The 20671-nt window shown below is 42.7% G+C and overlaps 1 protein-coding gene across 9 annotated transcripts in view; it reads left to right on the top strand.

Moving 5' to 3' along the window:
- The window catches only part of BEND7 (BEN domain containing 7), an 87161-nt gene that overhangs the window by 43672 nt on the left and 22818 nt on the right, over positions 1–20671 (top strand). For all 9 annotated transcript variants that reach the window (XM_070381937.1, XM_070381939.1, XM_070381935.1 and 6 more), the window contains one exon: positions 6245–6470. In XM_070381937.1, coding sequence (XP_070238038.1) covers positions 6245–6470 — 226 coding nt within the window. The remainder of the gene's footprint in view (positions 1–6244; positions 6471–20671) is intronic.

Genomic DNA, 20671 nt, shown 5'->3' on the forward strand with positions numbered 1-20671 from the left:
TCCATCAAGCAAGCAAAATTTTAATTTATTCATTGACACGTTGAAATTTAAGGCAGTATGTGCTTTAGAGTTAAAGTTCTAGTGCAGACTGCCTGGGTTCACAGCACTGCTTCACCACTTATTAGATGGATAATCTTAACAAGTTACCTAATCTCTCTAAACCTTAATTTTTGCATCTGCAAATTGGGGATCATGAAAGTGACTGCTTCATAGGATGATGAGAATTAAATTAGGAAACCCATGTAATGCGGGATGGACATGCTAATTATTGCACCATTGTCGAGGGCTACTGAAATGAATAAAATAGTCCTCGCCCTTCAAGGACCGTATGAGGAAAACACATAAGCAGTAATCACAGTGTAATAGGATGTAAGCGGAGCTGTCCTCTGCCCGGGGTGTTAAGGACAGGCTCTCTGAGGTGGCCATTTTCTCCAAAGAGCAGTTTCCATGGAGTTGTGATGGGAGAAATTAGACCACAGTGATTGAAATCTTATGAAACATTTTGGCTCAAATAGCATGAGCATCAATCAAGCCCAAGTCCTCAGAGTCATTAATTTGCCACCTGAGAAAGGAAGGCTGAAATATCTCATTCTGCAGGTGCGTGGGGTCATTTTCAAACTGTACCGCCTTTCCCTTATTTTTTTTTTTTTAAGTTAGTTAGCCACACCTTGCAGCTTGCAGGATCATGGTTTCCCGACCAGGGACTGAACTCTGGGTTGAACCCTGGGTCCTAGGCAGTGAAAGCACCGGCTGGGTCCTAACCACTGGACTGCCAGTGAGTGCCCCTCTCTGTTTTCTTTTCTCACTTTAAATTCTACCAACATTTTGTTGAATAAAAATCGATCAAGGATTGGCTCTTTAATGACTTCCTGGTAATTATCACCCTATTCAACGTTCAGTGTACACTAGTCTAAGAGATTATTATATACTTTTTGATACAGCTCCTGCCTGAGCATTTTTTACTCATTACAGAACATCCTTTTTACACAATGGGTCCACCCACTCTGCCCCATCAAAGCAGTGGTTCAGGGCTCCGCCACGTCCGCAGGTCACACTGTTTTGGGCTGTGACAGCTGAACCAATAATATACAGTCTGCCTTTCAATCCAGTGGGTTCTTGAGTCTACCCAGCTCACTGGCCATGATCTTGGCATGGCTTAATAAATAGTGACAGTAACACTTGCTAAATCTACCTGGAGCAGACCTGAGTTAGAGGGAACATTTTCAGTATTTCTCAAAAAGAGGCAGATCACATTTGTGAGCAAAACAAAATCAGTTATGAAAGGGTTTTGTGGGTGTTTTTTTTTTTAATTTCATAAACTAAAGCTTATTTTCCTAGAAGTACATCTAGTGCACTGCTAAATAAACTCTCAAATGAGAATAAAGGATCATTGTATATAATAATGTTATGAACAGAAGGGTTGAATTCACTGTTCTTATAAGTTTTGTTATACGTTTTCCATTCAAAAGCAGTTAGTCTTACTTGAAAGACTCCTTAACTTTTCATCCATAGTTTTCTAATAGATTTGAATCTTGAGCCAGTCTGAAACTTGACTAGGTAGCAAGTCAAGTTTACAAACTATTGTGTATAATTAATTTGAGATTGAAAATCTGGGACTCATGCCCAATATGAATATTCCTGTACTTCTGTTTACTTTAACCTGATGACTATATGTCACTTTTTACATATCTTCCTATAATTTGCAGCCAACAATGCCTTACATAAAACAGCCAATATCAGAAATATTGCCTCTGTGATTAATTTGTATGATCTCAAAATTGTTTTATGTATTTTTCTTTAGATTATACAGGGGAGTCATATACTCAGAGAGACTTAGGGGAAAAATGTTTTTTCTTTTTTGGCCACACCTTCCATCATGTGGGATCTTAGTTTGCCAACCAGGGATTGACCCCAGCCCCCTCAGTGGCCCCTGCAGAGTCCAGACTCTCAACCATTGGACCACCTGGAAAGTCCCTGGGGAAATCTGTTAATTTACCAGGTGTTATGGGATCCCTCAACCAAACTAGATCTTGACCCCACCTACTTCTAATCAAAGGGAGACCACAGTTGAAATGCAACTGTGAAGAGAAACAAGATAGTTAATGTCTACAGGCCTGGGTCCAGGAACATTTTTAAGCATCGTCATGACTACATGCAGTTTTGCCTCCCAGACTTCACTGGGTATAAGATACAATACCATTGGATAGGAAAATTCAACATTTGATACATTACTGTGCTAAGTGGCTGAGGTACTGAAAATAGGCAAGCCATCCATGGGAATCCAAATTTATAGTGGGCATTCAGACTCTTGACTCTAAAAAAGATGACTCCAAGAGCCGTAAATCCTGTCCCATACTTTGAATGTCATCATTTAAAAATCATATTACTTCAGTAATCAATAGAATCTGTAAATCAGTGTATTAGCTGTCTGTCCTCGCTGGAGTATCAGACAGTAATTCTGTCAAAGGAAGTCTAGCTTTTAAAATGATATTCATTTGGATTAGTGGTGGTTTCTATCATAGCCATCATCAGTAAGCAGAGGGATCTCACTTAGACTAGACAGTAAACAAAAAGAAGATATTCAAGCATAAAATTATAGAGTTTTAACCTGTTTTTAAATGTAAGTACAAAGCTGTGGATCACTACCAGGGCCACTGTATTATATTTATAAAATGGAGGCGATAAAAAGGTTTCATTGTAAAACATTGAGATTAATCAACCATCAAATTCTTCATGCCTTAGGAAGTAAGGCTCCCCAATCCTTTTTTTTTTTTTTTTTAAGGAATTGGTTTGTAGTTTTGTGACACCTTAGTGCTCACTGACAACCAGCTAAGAAGTCTGCTTGAAAGAAAAGACTTGAGGAGCAGGGAGGATCAGAGACCAGTCACCTTGGCCTCTGCTGCTGCCCCTGGCTATTGCCTCCACTAATAAAACTGACTCCTTTGTAAAGGAGGCATAACTGGGCGAGTTTGTGTTCCTTGATCTGGAGGGAAGTCTTCAAAATAACAACAATCATCTGGCAGTAGAAAGCAGAGCACAAAGTATTGACAGCTCATGCATCGGGATAGCATCTCAGAAATCAGAACACTGCTCTGATCCCATAGGGAGTCTCAGCTCCACAGAAACCTCCAGATGCTTAGTTTTAGGAGTCGGAGCAGATGCCCCAAACAGCAACTGCATCTCTCCGAAGTCCTAAAACCTCCAAGGTCCTAATAAAATGCTATCCTGCCCCCTCTACCCAAATCCCTTCTCCCGTCACCGGCCAACTCTGCCTGGTGGTCCTTACCCTTCTTGCAGCATTGGTCATTCTCCACTCTGTATGATCGGGGTTTATGTACATGTTTCATCTGGTGAGCCCGACCTTAAACTCCTTCCACACGGAGGATGCCAAGTAAATATTGATTGAGTCAGGGCCGTGTTCTCTTGGTAGCTTGCTCCCCCAGCCAGCACGGGCCCTGCTAGGAGAAAGCTGGCGGGCTGGACTAGGGCACAGCTGACTTCCACAGCCACTTCCTTTATGTGGGGATAAAAGACCTCGAAATCAATACTAGTCATTTTGAATGAATTCTTCCATAGTGTTTTGTTCATTCTGAGAAAAATCTATCAGGCGCTGCTAGCCGGGTGTTTGGCACTCTGAATGCCAAAGACAGTACACATTCTGATGAGAAACACAAACTCCCAACTAAACAAATGCATCATGAAAATTGCCAGAAATGTAGTTCATAGAAAACACTGCGCCTGTGAAGAAAGGAGTGGCCAGTCCTGCCTGGTGGGCTAGTCTAGGTCAGTCTCTCAAACCAGGTTCAAGTCCTACACGATAAATCCAAGGGGAGGTACTAGGAGTCTCAGAGGTCGGGTGGCTGCTCTAAACCCCTGCTTGGTGGTTATCAGTCCAGCAGACATACATGAATGAGAGACCATGGTTCATCTTTCCCTTTTCTCTCTTGCAAATTTAAGAGCTTCTGTACCACCCGCCTAAACCCCCGGATCTTCAAATAGCTGTGAGTTGCTATTTCTATAAAGTAGACAGGGATTCTTTTTAAATGGTTTTCAAATGGTATAGGAGCATTCAGCAAAAATCTGGTCAGTTCATTTAGCATAAAAGGTCTAAATTAGGCAACCATAGGATGTGCAAAATAAAATTGTGACTATGGATACAACTTTATCTTAGATTTTGATGTAGAATTCCTTCAATCCTAACATTTCTACATTGAGTCATTCAACAGATGTGCCTTGAGTTGCCCAAGTGTACAGCTTCTGTCCCAGGAGTTGGGGGCCCAGACCCTGGCTCCCGTCAGCTTCCTCTGCAGACCATCACCAGCATCGAGGGGCAAAAAGCCAGGGACCCACCCGGCAACACTGTTTTTAGAGTGATATTCACTGCGCATTCAGAGACCAAAAGCCAAATGGGAGAGCAAAGCAGAGAAGAGAGATGATTTTCTGGAAAATCCAGTTGAGAATTCCACTTGGGAGGAGGAGCAGGGCCCTAGATGGTCCCCACACAGTCTGAGTCATTTAAGCCTTTCCCCAAGCCTAGGTGGCACCAGTGGTAAAGAATCTGCCTGCCAATGCAGGAGATGCAGGAGACTGGAATTCCATGGATAGGTACAGTCTGTGGGATCGCAAAGGGTTGGCCACGACTCAGTGACTGACCATGAGCCCTGAACCCTTTGCTCTGACCACAGGGCATAGTGCACATTGCTATGCATTTTGAGAAGCAATAGGACAAACAATAATTCCTGTTCTCCAGGAGAAAAACAAGACCCAAATCCTCACATGTCTCATATGATTTAAAAAATCCAAAGTAGCATCAGGTTAGCCAAGTTTGCAATAAGATATCTAAGAATTAGCTTTTATGATATATCTTACGTGAGATTTCCTGCTGACTTTTTTTCAAAGGAAAGTTTACCAATTGCATTTCTTCACCCTAAAGTTACTATTTTAAAGTCATCATGTTCTAATCAGTAGTAAATGACTTAGTAGTTTATGTAATGACTAATGAACTTTTATCCATTTAACAAGAATTTATTTAGTGCCTACTGTGTTCCAGGCCCTGGAGACATAAAGCCTGAGTTCTAGACATCAGGAAGGGCCACAATCTAATCAATAATTATAATACAGTATAATAAATACAATCAGATAAATATGAACATCCTTGATAGTCCAGTGGCTAAGGCTCCACACTCCCAATGCAGGGGGGCCAGGTTCGATCCCTGTTGAGGGAACTAGATCCCACATGCTGCAACTAAAAAAATGATTGTGAATACTGCAATGAAGATTGAAGATCCTGAGTGCCACAGCTAAGACCTGGCACAGCCAATAAATGAATGAATGAATAAAATTTTTTCCCCCAAGTCTCCTTGGGAAAGAAGGAGCTAAGAAAAGCTTTGAAAAGGAAATGGTATGAGCGGGTTGAAAGATGAAAGGATGGGTTGTAAACATCCATGGCATATACACAGAGCTTATATGGTAGAGTTCAGGTTGAAAGGCCCCTTATCAGTCCTCTGACCCAGTATCCCCCAGCCAGGAAATCCCCAGCAGGGAAGCACTGGTTTCCCAATGGTGCTCTGAAATAGAGCTTCAGATTTCCCTCCCCAAAGCAGGGGTCAGGGCATCTGCTCAGGATTTTTGTTTATACATTTTATACATTAGTTGACATAAGTTTTCCTTGGGGGGAAAAAATAACAGTTCCACAGCTAAAAACCACTGGCCTAGTACAAAGAGCATGAGACGTTTGGGGTAGCCCCATGTCCATAGGCAAATGAGATCAAATTATTTAATGCAGGAGAAAGTGATCTGTAAACTGTAATGCAATTGAATACCTCGAAATTATTTTTTTAAGTTATTTTTGTTATGATCTCTTTAGGCCTGAGTTCCTTCCTTTACAAAATGAAGACATTTCACCCAGAAATCTCAAGTCCCCTGGGTAGCTCTAGACTTAAATGCTTTGGAAATTATCCAGCTTTCTCTTAACTCAGTTTCTGAGGACGAGAATGCTTTTTCAGTATACTCCTTTGCACTGTTTTTGACGAGACTTAATACTGGAATTAGAGCATTTTGTTGGTGAATTACAACTAGTCACTGGGTTTGTAAATCGCAAACACTGGCACACAAAGCTGAGGCTGTGTGGTTTTCACGATATATGGCCATTGCAAGAGCTGGTGATGTTTTTTTGTTGCACATATGCCCAACGTTGGTAACTTCAAATCTTGCTTTTAATGACATATTTATGTTCTTTTGGTAGCCAGAAGTGCAACTTGCTGAAGGCTTCGATGTGTTTATGCCTAAATCTCAGCTGGACTCTATATTGTCAAACTACACTCGCTCAGGAAGCCTTCTGTTTAGAAAACTGGTGTGTGCATTTTTTGATGACAAGACTTTGGCTAACTCCTTACCCAATGGGAAGAGGAAAAGAGGACTCAATGACAACCGGAAAGGACTAGACCAAAATATTGTGGGTGCAATAAAAGGTTGGTCTGCCTCATTTCATTTTAACGGGGTCTTTGTTAAGCTTTGCCTTCATTCCATAAAGATGCAGCTGCAACTGTAGTCAGTGAACTTAGAGGTGAACTTAACTTGCCGTTGGACGTCTGCCCACTGGCATGGCTTTTGGGTATGAACTCCTTAACCCTCCGCCCCAGATACCACTAGAACTTGCTGTTTCAAGGTGATGTTAACTTGTTAAAATCAGAATTTAAAAGCCAGTCTGATCTGCTGCAGAACCAAAACAAAGTCGTTCCTTAATTAACTTTGAAAATGAAAGTACGTTTTCCTCTTAGTCATTTCACACTAAGAACTTCCTCAGCATAGGATTTCTACTTAGATTTTTAGTTGTCAGAAGGAATACAGCTGTGATGCTCTTTTGAAAGAAGGTAAAACAGTTCTCTCCAAAGTTGAGAAGTTGCTTTACCGGGTCACTGCTTCTAAAAACACCCTAAGTGGAAGTGAACCCAGTGTGAAGCCAGACCCTACTCTGCTCCCTGGGGTTTTGTGACATGAGTTGTGCCAGTTACATGTAGACAAGACCCTGTGTCTCCCCATTCACACCTGTGAAGCTGTGTCTGAATCTCACTGCATTAGGATAGCCAGGTGCATGCATACGTGGATCTTCATTTAATTCCAGTTCCACATCCTGGATGTATTTTTTAATTTAATTTTTCCTATTCCTTAATTTTAACATGTCTTTATTTAGGATTCTGATAAAAGTAATTTTAGGTAATAGAAGCATTTCAGTGTGACTTTCAGGAAGAATGTCAGTGAATTGGCAAATATAAAACACAGCCACCATGAACATGAAATTTGGGGTCAAGCCTTAGTCCCTCTAGCATCACTGACCGGAATGTTCCTTCCTGGCTGTGGACTGGGACTGGCACGCAGAAAGCACCCCCAGCCTCTACCTCTTGGTCCCCGCAAAATGAGTCAATGAACGTAATAGCACTTAGAGTATACTTGGAAACCCACGACTGACTTTTGAAAATAATACAGTTTTTAAATGGAGCTAGCAAGTACCACACAGCCTTTGTTCATGGCCAGGAGCACATGAGCCTTCATTAGCAGAAAATTTCTTATTCTCCAACAGAGTTTTTTCACTTAAAGTGACAGCTGAGTTGTAGTAAATAAGCCACAGAGATTATCACAATCGGTGCCACTTCTGAAAAGAATGATTCAGCCTGAAGTGACACTGAAAACAAGATTACAGAATTTGAAAAATAGTCAGTGATGTAACTAGGACTTGCTGAAGTGAAGAAGGGTCCCGTTTGGATTTAATGTGGCTGGGGCTTGTGGAAACATGAAGGTCAAGGCTGATGATGCTTTTCATGCTGAAGCTCTTAAACATGCTGCAATGTAGCTAAGAATTGTTTTAATTTTCTTTTTTTCCAGGGCAGTATATTAACAGTATGAAAGTGTTTGGAAATTAGGGAATCATAAAAGACCATGTTTCATTTTAATGACAGTAGAAGAGTTACCCTAATCATATATAATAATGAAATATATCATTACACATATCAAACCGATACGGGTTTTATTCTACCATTTTCCATTTAGACTGGACATGATACCATAGCCTGAGAAAGTATATTACAAACAGAAGTAGAAAACACACCTTAATCTTCTTCACATCTCTCCTCTTTAGCTAGAAATAAAAATGGCAATGAGCCCTCTTCAGACCTAGTTCATTGTAGAGCAGATTATTCAAACCAAAGAACTTTAATTTTCCATACTCTTTTTTTGTTGAATTAAACCTGGCATTAAAAATTCTTTTAGGGCAACAAGCAAACACAATAACTTTAAGACAGACAGAAATCCACCCATAAGGCACCAACAGCCTAAGTCAACAGATATAATATATTCACTGTTTGCTTCCAGTGTTGATTCATAGAAACATTTTTATTTTGATTTCTTTTCCTTCTTACAAAAATAACACATGCTTATTAAAAAAAGAAATCCAAACCATGAAAAAACACAGAAAGCTGAAAGGCTTCCATCATCCCGCTCTTCAGAGGGTCTGTGTGCATTCCTATAATCTTCGTTCAAACTATGAATGAGTTGTCGGCTTTGTCTCTCTAACGAGAACATTCTGTTCATACTGATCAGCCAGCATTTTTACATGATTTTTCTGACAATTTCTTACAAGCACCTTGAGGACGAGCTTTGTCATCCTGTTTTTTATTACCTGTTGCACCTCACTGAGAGCTCTACACCCAGTCGGGTTTCCATAAATACATGCAGGGTGAATGGACGTAAGTTTTTGTTTCTCATGCTGCTGCTGCTAAGTCGCTTCAGTCGTGTCCGGCTCTGTGCGACCTCATAGATGGCAGCCCACTAGGCTCCTCTGTCCCTGGGATTCTTTGCCTTAATTTATTGACATAGTGGGCCTAGTACTAAACATCCATCCTCAGGGCTTCTCACACCTAATTTGGAACAGCTGACATCAGATGTTGCTGTAAATTGTTACGTGTTAATAAAGTTAATAATGAAACCAAAAATATGGAAACAAAAATTGAATGTAAATTTGAATACACTTCTCTTAATGCCCTAATTTTCTTCTTTTCATATCATAGTTTGACTCACTAAAAATTTATTGACATACATACTACAATATAAAGTGATTTTTGGAAGTAGTCATTAACTGAAGTTCTTTTTTTGTTTTGTCTTGTTTTGGTTATCACTGCGCTGTGTGACTTGCAGCATCTTAGTTCCCTGACCAGGGATTAAACCCTGATCCCCGGCACTGTAAGCGCAGTCCTAACCACTGGACCACCAGGGGATTCCCAAAGTTCTTTAAAAAAAAGAGAGAGAGAGAGAAAATAACAAAATAACATGCATACATGAAAGAGACCCAAGAAATCTAAGCAACTCTTAATTTAAGGTCTTACAGAATAATTATACCCAGTTTTTCTTGCTATTTATTAGAGCTAAAAAGAAATTTATTTCCCCAACCAAGTCTTTTGAATCTCAGTAATCTGGCAAAGTAATAAAATGGTTTCTTTCTTTATAATTATGGCAAGACTACTCATGTAGCCCCTGCTGTCTACCACATACTTTGAAAAGATTTTGCAAATATTAAGTGTTCTGTCTTTCTTCCTCTGTCCTTTATGGGACAGTGTACCAATACTATATTAATTTGCAAAGTTTTACAACTTAGGGATATACAAAGACCAGTCAATTTTATAAAACCTTCAAAGTAAAAACAATAGTGGGGCTGGATTTTGTTTTAAAGTGATAAGGTTGGTTAAGAATGGGAACAAAGATGAAGGAAAACCTGTAAAATGCTTATAGATAGGAACAGAAATGTGCTGAAAAAACAAGAGTTTATTGTAGGATTGTTAACATAGCTCTTTGTAGTGATAATATTCCCCATACTATAGTATCTGGAAAATAAAATATAAACCTCTTTATAGAGATCATGCTTTCAACATAGTCTCATCTGTCTTATGGTAGCTAACACTTATTGGTAATTCATTAAAAATTCATTTATAGGTTATGACCTGAGGTGTTGATGATGGAAGGACCCTTAATTAGAAACATCCACCTAAGCACTTTGAATTTAACTCTGGGAAGAAGCAACTTAGGATCTTATTAAGTGGAGTCTTGGGTTTTGGTGCTGAGGAGAGTTTAGTATCCTAGATTTAATTTGGAAATGATCTTACAGCCAGGATGCAGCATTGAGGTCAGGACCTAGGCAGGCCTTCCTCCCTTCATGCTTTACCTGCCGGAGACCACCTAGTTCTTGATGTCTTATGCCAGGAGACCATGCAGGGTGACTTAGTGAAAGTTTTGTTAGATATTGACATAATCATTCATGTCTGAAGGCTCTTCAGAAAGTATAGTTGTGGTAAAGCTGTTTTTAGAGCCTAGGTTTTGGTTTTTAATTCAGCTTCATAGTAATTAGTTGAGAGAGTTTTATTATTGAGTTGGCCAAAAGTTCGTTAGGGTTTTCCATGGTCTTAAGTAAAAATCTGAACGAACTTTTGGGCCAACCTGGTACTATCCAACAAACAAGATTCTTGAATCCTCTTGCATTCAAAGCAAATTATGTCTGCTTGTCAATTGCAGGAACCACTGTACTGCCCTTCGCTTACTCCATGCAATACATGATGCAGCACAAACTTTGATGCTGCTTTTGGGGGCATCTAGGCTGCTGACCTGCTGGGATGGTCCACAGGGATTGTCACATCCCCAGGAGGGCGCTCTCCTTGGGTGGTGGTGTTTCTGACACTTCATGAGACCCACCCTTTCATAGGCTCTGCTGAACAGACCACCAAAACCTCTCCTTTTATTCCAGCAGCTCAAGAGACATCCAGGGTCTATATTTGTCATTTTATTTTTTTGAACTTTTTGGCTGTGCCTCTTGGCAAGTGGGATCTTGGTTCCCCGACCAGGGATCAAACCTGCACCCCCTGCAGTGGAAGCGCAGAGTCGTAACCACTGGACTGCCGGGGAAGTCCCTGCCATTTTAGAACTCCTTTATTCTCCACTTTTTTATCATCACTTATTTCCTTGGATTTATCCCCCAAAAGTGAATAGCTGTTTTCTATCTGGTCTCTAATAGACTTTAATATGTTTGGGGGTGGAATCTACATCTGACTTCTTAGTCATTTCTTTTTTTAAAAAAATAATTTTATTTATTTATTTATTTATTTTTGGCTGTACTGGGTCTTTGTTACTGCAAGGACTTTCTCAAGTTGCTGCTAGCGGGGGATACTCTTCATTGCAGTGTGCCGGCTTCTCATTGTAATGTTGTCTCATTTCAGAGCACTGGCTCTAGAGCACATGGGCTCAGGAGTTGCAGTTCTTGGGCTGTAGATCACAGGCTCAGTTGTGGTACATGGGCTTAGTTGCTCCACGGCATGTGGGATCTTCCTGGAACAGGGATCAAACCTGTGTCTCCTGCATTGGCAGGCAGATTCCTTACCACTGAGCCACCAGGGAAGCCCTTACTTATTTCTTGATAGTAACTTCTTTGAGCTTTGAGAGCTCTCTTTAAGAACAAGGCTGAAACATCAGCTTGCATTCAGATACCCCTGTGATGCTGATGATTTTCGTTCCATTTATGGGAAAGGAAGCTGAGACTGTGAGAAGTTAAGTAAACTTAAAGGAAACAGCTGCTGCTGCTGCTGCTAAGTCGCTTCAGTCATGTCCGACTCTGTGCAACCCCATAGACGGCAGCGCACTAGGCTCCTCTGTTCCTGGGATTCTCCAGGCAAGAGTACTGGAGTGGGTTGCCATTGCCTTCTCCAAGGAAACAGCTAGTAAGTGGGAAAACCAAGATTGAACCCCAGGCCTCTCTCCAAAGCCATTACTTCGTTTCTTCTATGAGGACTATTGAAAAGAAAGAAAGGTATCTCTACTTTAAATTTTTATCTTAAATTTTAGCATTTTGGATTCTTTATAAATTCCACTGGGAAGGTGGCCATGCTAATGATTTGAAATGACTGGTGAGTTGTGTGGTATTCAGAATGAATTTCTAGATAAGCTTAGCTCTCCTTCTGTTTATTTCCTAGTTTCAAGGGCAGGTCTTCCTTTGAAGACAGTGAGGATCAGTCCCATTGACAGTAGGGAGGAAAATAGAAGCATGATCCTTTCCCTAGGGAAAGAGACACTTTCAGTACATAGAACCACAGAGAAAGAGCATGCAAGCCCCACTGCACGTGCGACTTCCAACACTGTATGTAAATTCAGTTCTAGTGAAGCGTTTGCCCATTGGAGCCAATCGATGAATGCTTTCATTCAAGAATCCTTTTAGTTTCCATGTTACAACGTTGGAAGTCACAGTACAACTTTCATGCTCTTTCTCTGTGGTTCTTGTGGTTCTGTATACTGGAAGTGTTCATGTTAATGTTTGGCAGAAACCAACATAATTCTGTAAAGGATAAACATAATTTATCCTTCAATTAAAAAGTAAATTACTTTAAAAAAGAATCCTTTTAGAAGATGACTAACCATTGCGGACAGGGAAGCCAGGCATGCTGCAGTCCATGGGGTTGCAAAGAGTCGGACATGACTGAGTGACTGAACTGAACTGAACCATTTGTGAATTTATCTGTTCATCGGTTTATGCGTCAGGTCAGCTTAAAACAGGACAGGCCTGAATACTATATGATGACAGACTCTAAGAGATTATTTAATGACGTCACGTTCATAACTTGGCTGTGACTACTACCTAGTTGTTGTTATTGGCATTCTCCCTCTTTTTATGGAGGCCCAGCAACACGTGGGTGATGTTGAACCTTGATCATTCTGCACCTGGAACCCTATATGTTCAACCCCTGCCATAGCTGGTTTCGTACTTCAAGGTGCATCAGAATTACCGCAGGTATTGGCTCAAAATTCCAATTTCTGGGGTCCCCTCCTGGAGATTGATTCAGTAGGTATAGGGTAGTCCAGGAATCTGGATTTTGAACAAGCAGCTACCGGTGACTGATGGCAGCTGTTTCCAGACAACCCCCTTGGCAGGGCTTCCCTGATGACTCAGACGGAAAAGCGTCTCTGCTTGCAATGTAGGAGACCTGGGTTCCATCCCTGGGTTGGGAAGATCCCCTGGAGAAGAAAATGGCAACCCATTCCAGTATTCTTGCCTGGAAAATCCAGTGGATGGAGGAGCCTGGTGGGCTACAGTCCATGGGGTCGCAGAGAGTTGGACACAACTGAGTTACTAACACACATACTTGGCAGAGCAGCGCCACCCCAGCTTAGGTTGTAATGACTGGTTCCAAAGAGACACCATCTGTCTGGGCTGCCTGGCCCTCTTGCACATGTCCATCCCCCTCTGTTGCTAAGAGTGTGTCTTTTCTGAAGCCTGCCCTGCGTCTCTCCAGGAGCAAATGACAAGATAACCTATGTCCACAGCTCTCACCGTTAGACTGTCTGGGGCTTAACCTGATTTTTTCCTGTCGTCTGACACAAGGGTTCTGGTTTCAGACACACCCTCAGTGGCTCCCCAGGACTTGAGGGATGAACTGCCTCGTTTCCCAAAGTGGAAAAAGGGCATAGCCAGACTCAGCCGGAGACTAGTGTGTGGATCAATAAACACATGTGTAGTACGCTGGGAGGCTCTATTGTCGCTACACAGAGAGTCATCTCTGTTCTTGGCAAGCATTTGCCCAGACTCCTCCTCAATGGCATATCTGGAGCACTTTGCCCCAACTTCCACACCAAACAGTGTCACACAGAAGACGTGGTCTTGGCTGCTTTTCTGATTCCAGTTAAGTAACAAGACCACCCAAACATTTGCAGTATTTTCATTGACCTCACAAACTTAGAAATCATCAGCAGGCAAGACATTTCTGTTAACAACACTCAGGCTTATTACCGGCCCGTTGAGAGCTGGGCAAAGGTGCCCTGACCTTCAGGGTGTGCAGTCCCGCAGAGCGACAGAGCTGTAAACAGTGAGCTGAACCTAGCACCATCTCCAAGACAGGACAGAATGAACATCAGATCAGATCAGATGAGTCGCTCAGTCATGTCCAACTCTTTGCGACCCCATGAATTGCAGCACGCCAGGCCTCCCTGTCCATCACCAACTCCCGGAGTTTACTGAGACTCATGCCCATCGAGTCAGTGATGCCATCCAGCCATCTCATCCTCTGTCGTCCCCTTCTCCTCTTGCCCCCAATCCCTCCCAGCATCAGAGTCTTTTCCAATGAGTCAACTCTTCGCATGAGGTGGCCAAAGTACATCAGGTGCCCATTACTGATGGAGTGATTGCAAATCCCGGTTAAGAGAAGGGCTCACGGAACAGGTGACGTTGGAACTCAACCTTGAAGGATGAGCAGTGTCCTAGATGCAAAGAGAATGGAAAAGGTTAACTTACAGAGTAAGATTAGTGAATCTTCAACACAGTAAGACATTGGAGCCTTTCACCTCCAGAACAGTTTAAAGTCTTTTCTAAGCATAGGGCCTGAGTCCTCGCCAAGCTGTTTACCTTCGAGTGTTTAACTTCACGAATATAAATGCCAATTGCCATGGATGCAAACATAGTTTACCCTCAGGAGTTTTCAACCTGGGCTGTGCTTTTTTATTCTTTTTAAGTATTAAGTCTTTATTGAATTTGTTACCATATTGCTTGTGTTTTTTATGTTTTGGTTTTTTGGCCTTGAGGCATGTGGAATCTTAGCTCCCCAGCTAAGTGGGAGGGATCGAACCTGCACCCCATGCATTGAGAGGCGAAGTCTTAATCACTGAACTGCCAGGGAAGTAAGTACCTAGCGCTGTGCTTCTTAAAGCTGCCTCAGCCCCATCCCAGACTTAATGAACCAGAAAACTTGGGATTGGGGCCATAGGGAGTAGCCAGATTGCCCCTCATTTGTCACTGATCATCTGTAAGCTCAGAAAAGGAACCTCCTCCCCTTCCTCAAAGTGACAAATCCATCTACATAAGGAGCAAAGGGACACATAGAGACGTTTGTTGAGAAGGACGCTGTGGCTTTTGTTGATGTTGTCTTCACCCCATTTCATCACAGACGGGAGCCCGCCATGGATTAACTCACAGGGACTCAGTTCTAAGTCCCGGGTACTGAATTCTCACCCAGCCTGCCTTTCAACACCACAGCTGGGGCTGAAGTAAACAGCCTCCTGTCAAAAGAGGTGGGTTTCTGACACACAGGCAGGGCCACCACAACATGACTAGGCACTTTGTGATGTTACAGGCACCCTTCCTGGGGTGGACACTGTCGATTTGTTTATCTCTTATGACAGTTTTCTGGCAGATGCTAGTCATATGTCCCAAGGGAGAGGTACCTTTCTAATTTCTAGCCACGGCACAGTATGACGTGGCCTAGCCACAGCCCTGGACAGAAGAAGCAGTATTTTCTGCTTAGCCCACCTCACCATTCTTTAAATCCCTGAATTGCGCGGCTAATCTGAAATGCTCATCAGCATCTTCAGGTAATGCCTCGTCTCTGTTTTCCTTCCCATTTCCAGGAAGCGGAATTGGATAAGTCCCAAACTAGTCAAATTACATTCCTCATTGCTTTTCTCCTGGACTTATCATTGGTGCTAGTGATCTGGCAATTATTTTAATTCATTTCCATGAACAGTTATTGACTGTCTCCTACAAGAGACTCAGCAGACTTCTGAGACTCGGGAATTGACATTCGCTTGGACAGCTGCCCCACAGATGTCTATGTAATGATCGTGGGATATTTGCTGTCACTGTGGTACCAGGGACTGGTGGTCAGCTCACAAAAAACCTAGGATACATGTCAGTTCCCATTAAGAAAATGCCTCAAAATCCATGGACCTTTATTTCAAATTGAACTGAAAGCTGTCATGGATTGTGGGTGCCTAGAAGACATCTCCATATAACAGCAGGCCTGGCTGCAGCTGTCTTAGAAAAGAGAGACGCTGCCTCTTGGAATTAGTCTGGTTTTCGTACTGACTCTCCCTATAGTCAAGTCTCTGTTATGCTGACTGTGTTTCCAGGATCTTCTTTCTTCCTTCTGGCACTTGGTTTGATTGTGATGCTTCTCCATCATCAGCTCCTGGTATTTCTCAGAACCATATCGTCCCCTTGTCAACCCTTTGCTTTTGATCACAGAGTCCATCCAGCAGCCCTTATGTTATGTACAGGAGTCCCCACGTCTCTCCATCACCACCCGTCCCACATGGAAGCAGCTTAGCCACCTACAACTAAGTAGGGGAAAATCTTAACTAGAAATGTGAATGGAAACCAGGTGCAAAGGAGACAGGCGACAGCAGGAACCAAGACAGGCAGGCCATCCAACCTGACCACTAGAAGATGAGGGGACCTGCCCTGGCCTCTTTCTAGAATCAGGGCTGGTCCTTCTTACCGAAGCGTGCAACACCTGAAAGGTGGCTTGGGCCTTCTTACACTAACATCCCCTGGCAGGATTTTTTTTTTTTTGGCTGTACCACTTGGCATGCAGGATCTTAGTTCCCCGACCAGGCATCAAACCCACAATCCCTGCAGTGGAAGCACAGAGTCTTAACCACTGGACCACCAGACACATCATTATTGACAGCAGCATCAGCATTCTCCTGCTTCAGCTTCTCTGACACCATCCTAGTCCAGCTGTCTATCACTTTGACCCTGAAGTTCTGCAGAAACACTTTTTAAATATACTTCCTACCCCTCACTTCTTCATCTACGTTGTACTAACGGTATACTAACAGCCACTTGTAAGATAAGAGCCCATGGCATTTTTCCTACCTCCTATTTGCCTGTTAAATCAAGTGCAGTCTCTGGCCTTTCCCCAGATTCCCCAGAGCTTGACCACATTTCCCCCAGGCTCCTACGTGGTGAACCAGCCCAGTACTGACACTGTTCCTTAAGCATCACTTGCTTGTCTTGGACTTTGAGTCTCGCTATGTTCCCCAGGCTACTATGCTCTTCTCTCTTTGTAGACAAATCCTGCCCATTCTTCTTGGTCCAGCCCAGGTCTCATTACCTTGACGGTGAGACTCTCTCCTGGTGCCTGAGCCTCCATCGATTTTTCCTTTCTCTAAATTCTTATAGCACACGTTACCTTTATACAGCTTAGCAGTACATCCTAACCCTTAGCTTTGCTACTCATGGTTTAGGTGGAGGATGGCTCTATCATTTATTGTCCAGACTGGACCCTTTGAGAGTGAAAATGGTGCTGTTAATCGCTTCACGGGGAAAACAGGCATTTTGAACTCTCCAGTGAAAATCTGGATCTTTGGTCATCCTACTTGTGCTGGGACGTCTTATCTTTCCAAGACTATGGACACCTAGAGGGCAAATCTTACATGGGGGATATTTGCTTTGCATATTCCTTGGCATGTGAAATGCAGTTAATGATCAATAAATGCAGGAAGGAAGGAAAGATGGATAGAGGGAATTAGGCAGTCAGTTCATCCTCACTGAAAAAGGTGGTGTCTTAAAAATCAAAACAACCCTACCCCACAGGACATGAAACCAGGGTAAGCACAAAACTTCTCCATGACCAGCTGGAAGAGAGCCACTGAAATTAGAGAAGGCAGAATTATCAGTTTGAAGATAGAAGAAACAACAGTAACAGACAAATCAGGTGGTATAGAGCAGTTGAGGATGGTATATCTCTTGTCAGTCAAGACCATCAAAGTGATCCTGAATGTAAAACCTAATTTGTATTCTGTGGCGCCTCTGAAAGCATGAATTATCATTATGTATCAAAGAGCAGCCACCACAGTATGCAATATAGGAAGTGTAGTTTTTCCCACTTTCATTCACACCAGAAAGTAATCATCTCCGAAAGGTAAAGTGAAATAATTTCCTCATGGGATTTTGATTTTAAATAAACTCCCAAATTGAATCCCAAAGCAAGCTAAATGTGCCATTTTCTGTCTTTACCATCTCAAGGCTTCTTGATAATGTCAGCATACTTATCCATCCCTGTGTTTTCTTAGCATCTGTCATCACAGAACCTCGGTGGCTCAAAAGGAAAGTACTGAAAGATTGAGAACTTCCTCTTGTCAGTCTCGACATAACTCCCAAATTTCCTTAAGCCAGTCTCAATTAGAAAGGAGTTGTTCACCATTAAGAAAGAAGAGGAAATAGAACCCCAGCTCCGAGGCATCAGCCCTGTTCTAACGCCCAGCATCTTCACTGCCATGCTCACTTGCAACATCAGCCACGGGTGGATGGAGGCAGGGATGGGGTGAGTGTGTTGCTCTGCTGACCTGATTCCCATGGGCGAGACCTCAGCACCCCCACTGCTCGCACATCTCATCATTCTTGTCCTTCCCATCTCAGCCGTCTCTGAATTTAGGTGGTGGTGAGGGACAGAATGGTCCCTGAGTTTCCCAAATATGTCATCACTCATTCTGGTCCTATGACTATTAACTGGCCAGCAGATGCACTCAGGATCTCATGGAATGACTTCAAAAGTTCACAAGCCAAGAATCCTAGCTTTAAAATCCAAGAGGAAAACTCAGCACTTTCCCTTCATTTGTTTCTATAAAGAACAGATACACAGAGAAGCGTCCTGGCAAGCAATGCTTAGCCACTCAGTGGGCGCGTGGTTTATGCCACTGCCCAACTATTTGAGTTGATGATTCCTGAGCTTTTAAATTTCATTTCACCCGAACCTCTCAGTTCCTGATCTCTGAAGTAAAGGAGTTATATTATTTCCAGGATGACTTGCAAGCAGAATTTCATCTATGATCTTGAAACATTTCTCTTTGCCAAAAAAGGAGGTATATAGTGAAACACCATTAGGTCAAAGTTTGTTATTAACCAGACCTTAATATTTAGCAGGTATAATTCATCCCCTTGAAACACATCCAGCACAGGAAGTGAACATGTTGCCACGTGCTGCACCACAAGCCAAAGGAAAGTATTACATTTCTCACTAGTTGTGTTACAGATGAGCCCTACTGAGGGGTTCCTCATGTGTGTGTGCTCACGCTCAGTCATGTCTAACTCTTTAGGACCCCAAGGACTGTAGCCCACCAGGCTTCTCTGTCCATGGGATTTTCCAGGCAAGAATACTGGAGTGGGTGACCATTTCCTCCTCCAGGGGATCTTCCTGACCCAGGGATGGAAACCACGTCTCTGGCATCTCCTACATTGCAGGAGGGTTCTTAACTGCTGAGAGACCAGGGAAGACCTTGAGGGCTTCCTTAGATAAAAGTAAATTAAAATTAAATTTGTTTAATGTCAGACACCACTAGAGGCACTTCCTCTTAGACACAGACACCACTGTAAACAAAATCAAATTTACAAAAAAGAGACAAAGGATCTAGTTCTTTTCCTCTAGACTCTTCTCTGGCCTCTGATCTTTGAGAATGGCTGATTCCCCAAGACTGTTCAAACCTCCAAGTCCCACCAGTTTGGGGACAATGAAAGGAGCATTGTGGGATGTAGACTTACTCCCAACTGCCACGTAAGGTCTCGAGACACTACCCTCTCCTGGGGGGGGGGGGGGAAGCGTGACTTGGCTAATTTTTCAACTTGCTTCCAGTTCAGAAATTCTGTGGTTCAATGCTGCTAAGTCACTGCAGCCGTGTCTAACTCTGCCACCCCATGGACTGTGGCCCATCAGGCTCCTCTGCCCATGGCATTCTCCAGGCAAGAATACTGGAGAGAGTTGCCATTTCCTCCTCCAGGGGATCGAACCCGTGTCTCTTGGCAGGCGGGTTCTTTACCACTCACGCCACCTTCAGTAAATTTGTCCAAATTCTCATAATTAAAAAATATGTTCAGAAATCAGTTTTATGGCGATCCAAAGTCTTCTTCATTACAACCACCACTAGAAGTTCACGCCCGTGGAAGGCTCAGCACCAAGGACAAAGCATTCCATGGTCGTTGAGGTCAGCGATGATTGCTGGGCCAGCTGACTGCCCTGCAGGCTCCTACGTATGCAGTTCAGTACGATATTCTGATCTCATCAGTAAACACATTATTGTTTGCACGACTGCTTCACCTTAACTTTCCTTCTAATCTGAAGACTTCATATTTAGGTGTATTTATTGATACACTTAAGCTCAGTCTTGTTAAATCAAACCCAAAATGAACTCCAGGACTCAGTGTCTTTCAAGATTGATGACTATTTACTGAAGAATTCTTCCTTCAGTTCTTTTGAGTTAAGTCACAGACCTGAGAAAAAGAGTTCCTCCGATTTATTCTTCCACCAACCATGCACTTATGCTCCCTGTCATGTGCCAGCCACAAACAAGACAGCTGTGATCTCTGCGCTTGTTGAGTTGATAGTCCAGACGATCACTAGATGGTATGATATAAAAACCACTGGTTAACCAACTCAGGGAGGCCGTTCCTGAGAAGGTCACACTTCAGCTGAGACCTGCAGGATGATGGATTCTCACCTTCACCTGTTATTTCTAGCAGGCAAATCACCCAGACTTCTCCTAGATCTCTTTTATTCCTATTTTGGCCATGCTGCATAGCGTGCAGGATCTTAGTTCCCCGACCAGGGATCAAACTCGTGTCCCCTGCGGTGGAAGCTCAAAGTCTTAATCACTGAACCACCAGAGAAGTCCCTGCTAGCTCTCTTTTACAGAAAGCTGCTGATGCTCATTCCAAGAGAGAGTGTGTGTAAGGCATGATCTTGAGACCCATCAGCGCTGGTATGTCCACAGCCTCATCCTAGGAGATGTTGTCTGATCTGTTCATAGAGTGATCTACAAACAGTGTTTGTCCGAATTAGCAGTAAGTAGTCTTGAGGTCAGAAGTGGAAATAATACATTC

This window comes from Bos mutus, chromosome 13, assembly GCF_027580195.1.
Source record: "Bos mutus isolate GX-2022 chromosome 13, NWIPB_WYAK_1.1, whole genome shotgun sequence".
Lineage (NCBI taxonomy): Eukaryota > Metazoa > Chordata > Mammalia > Artiodactyla > Bovidae > Bos > Bos mutus.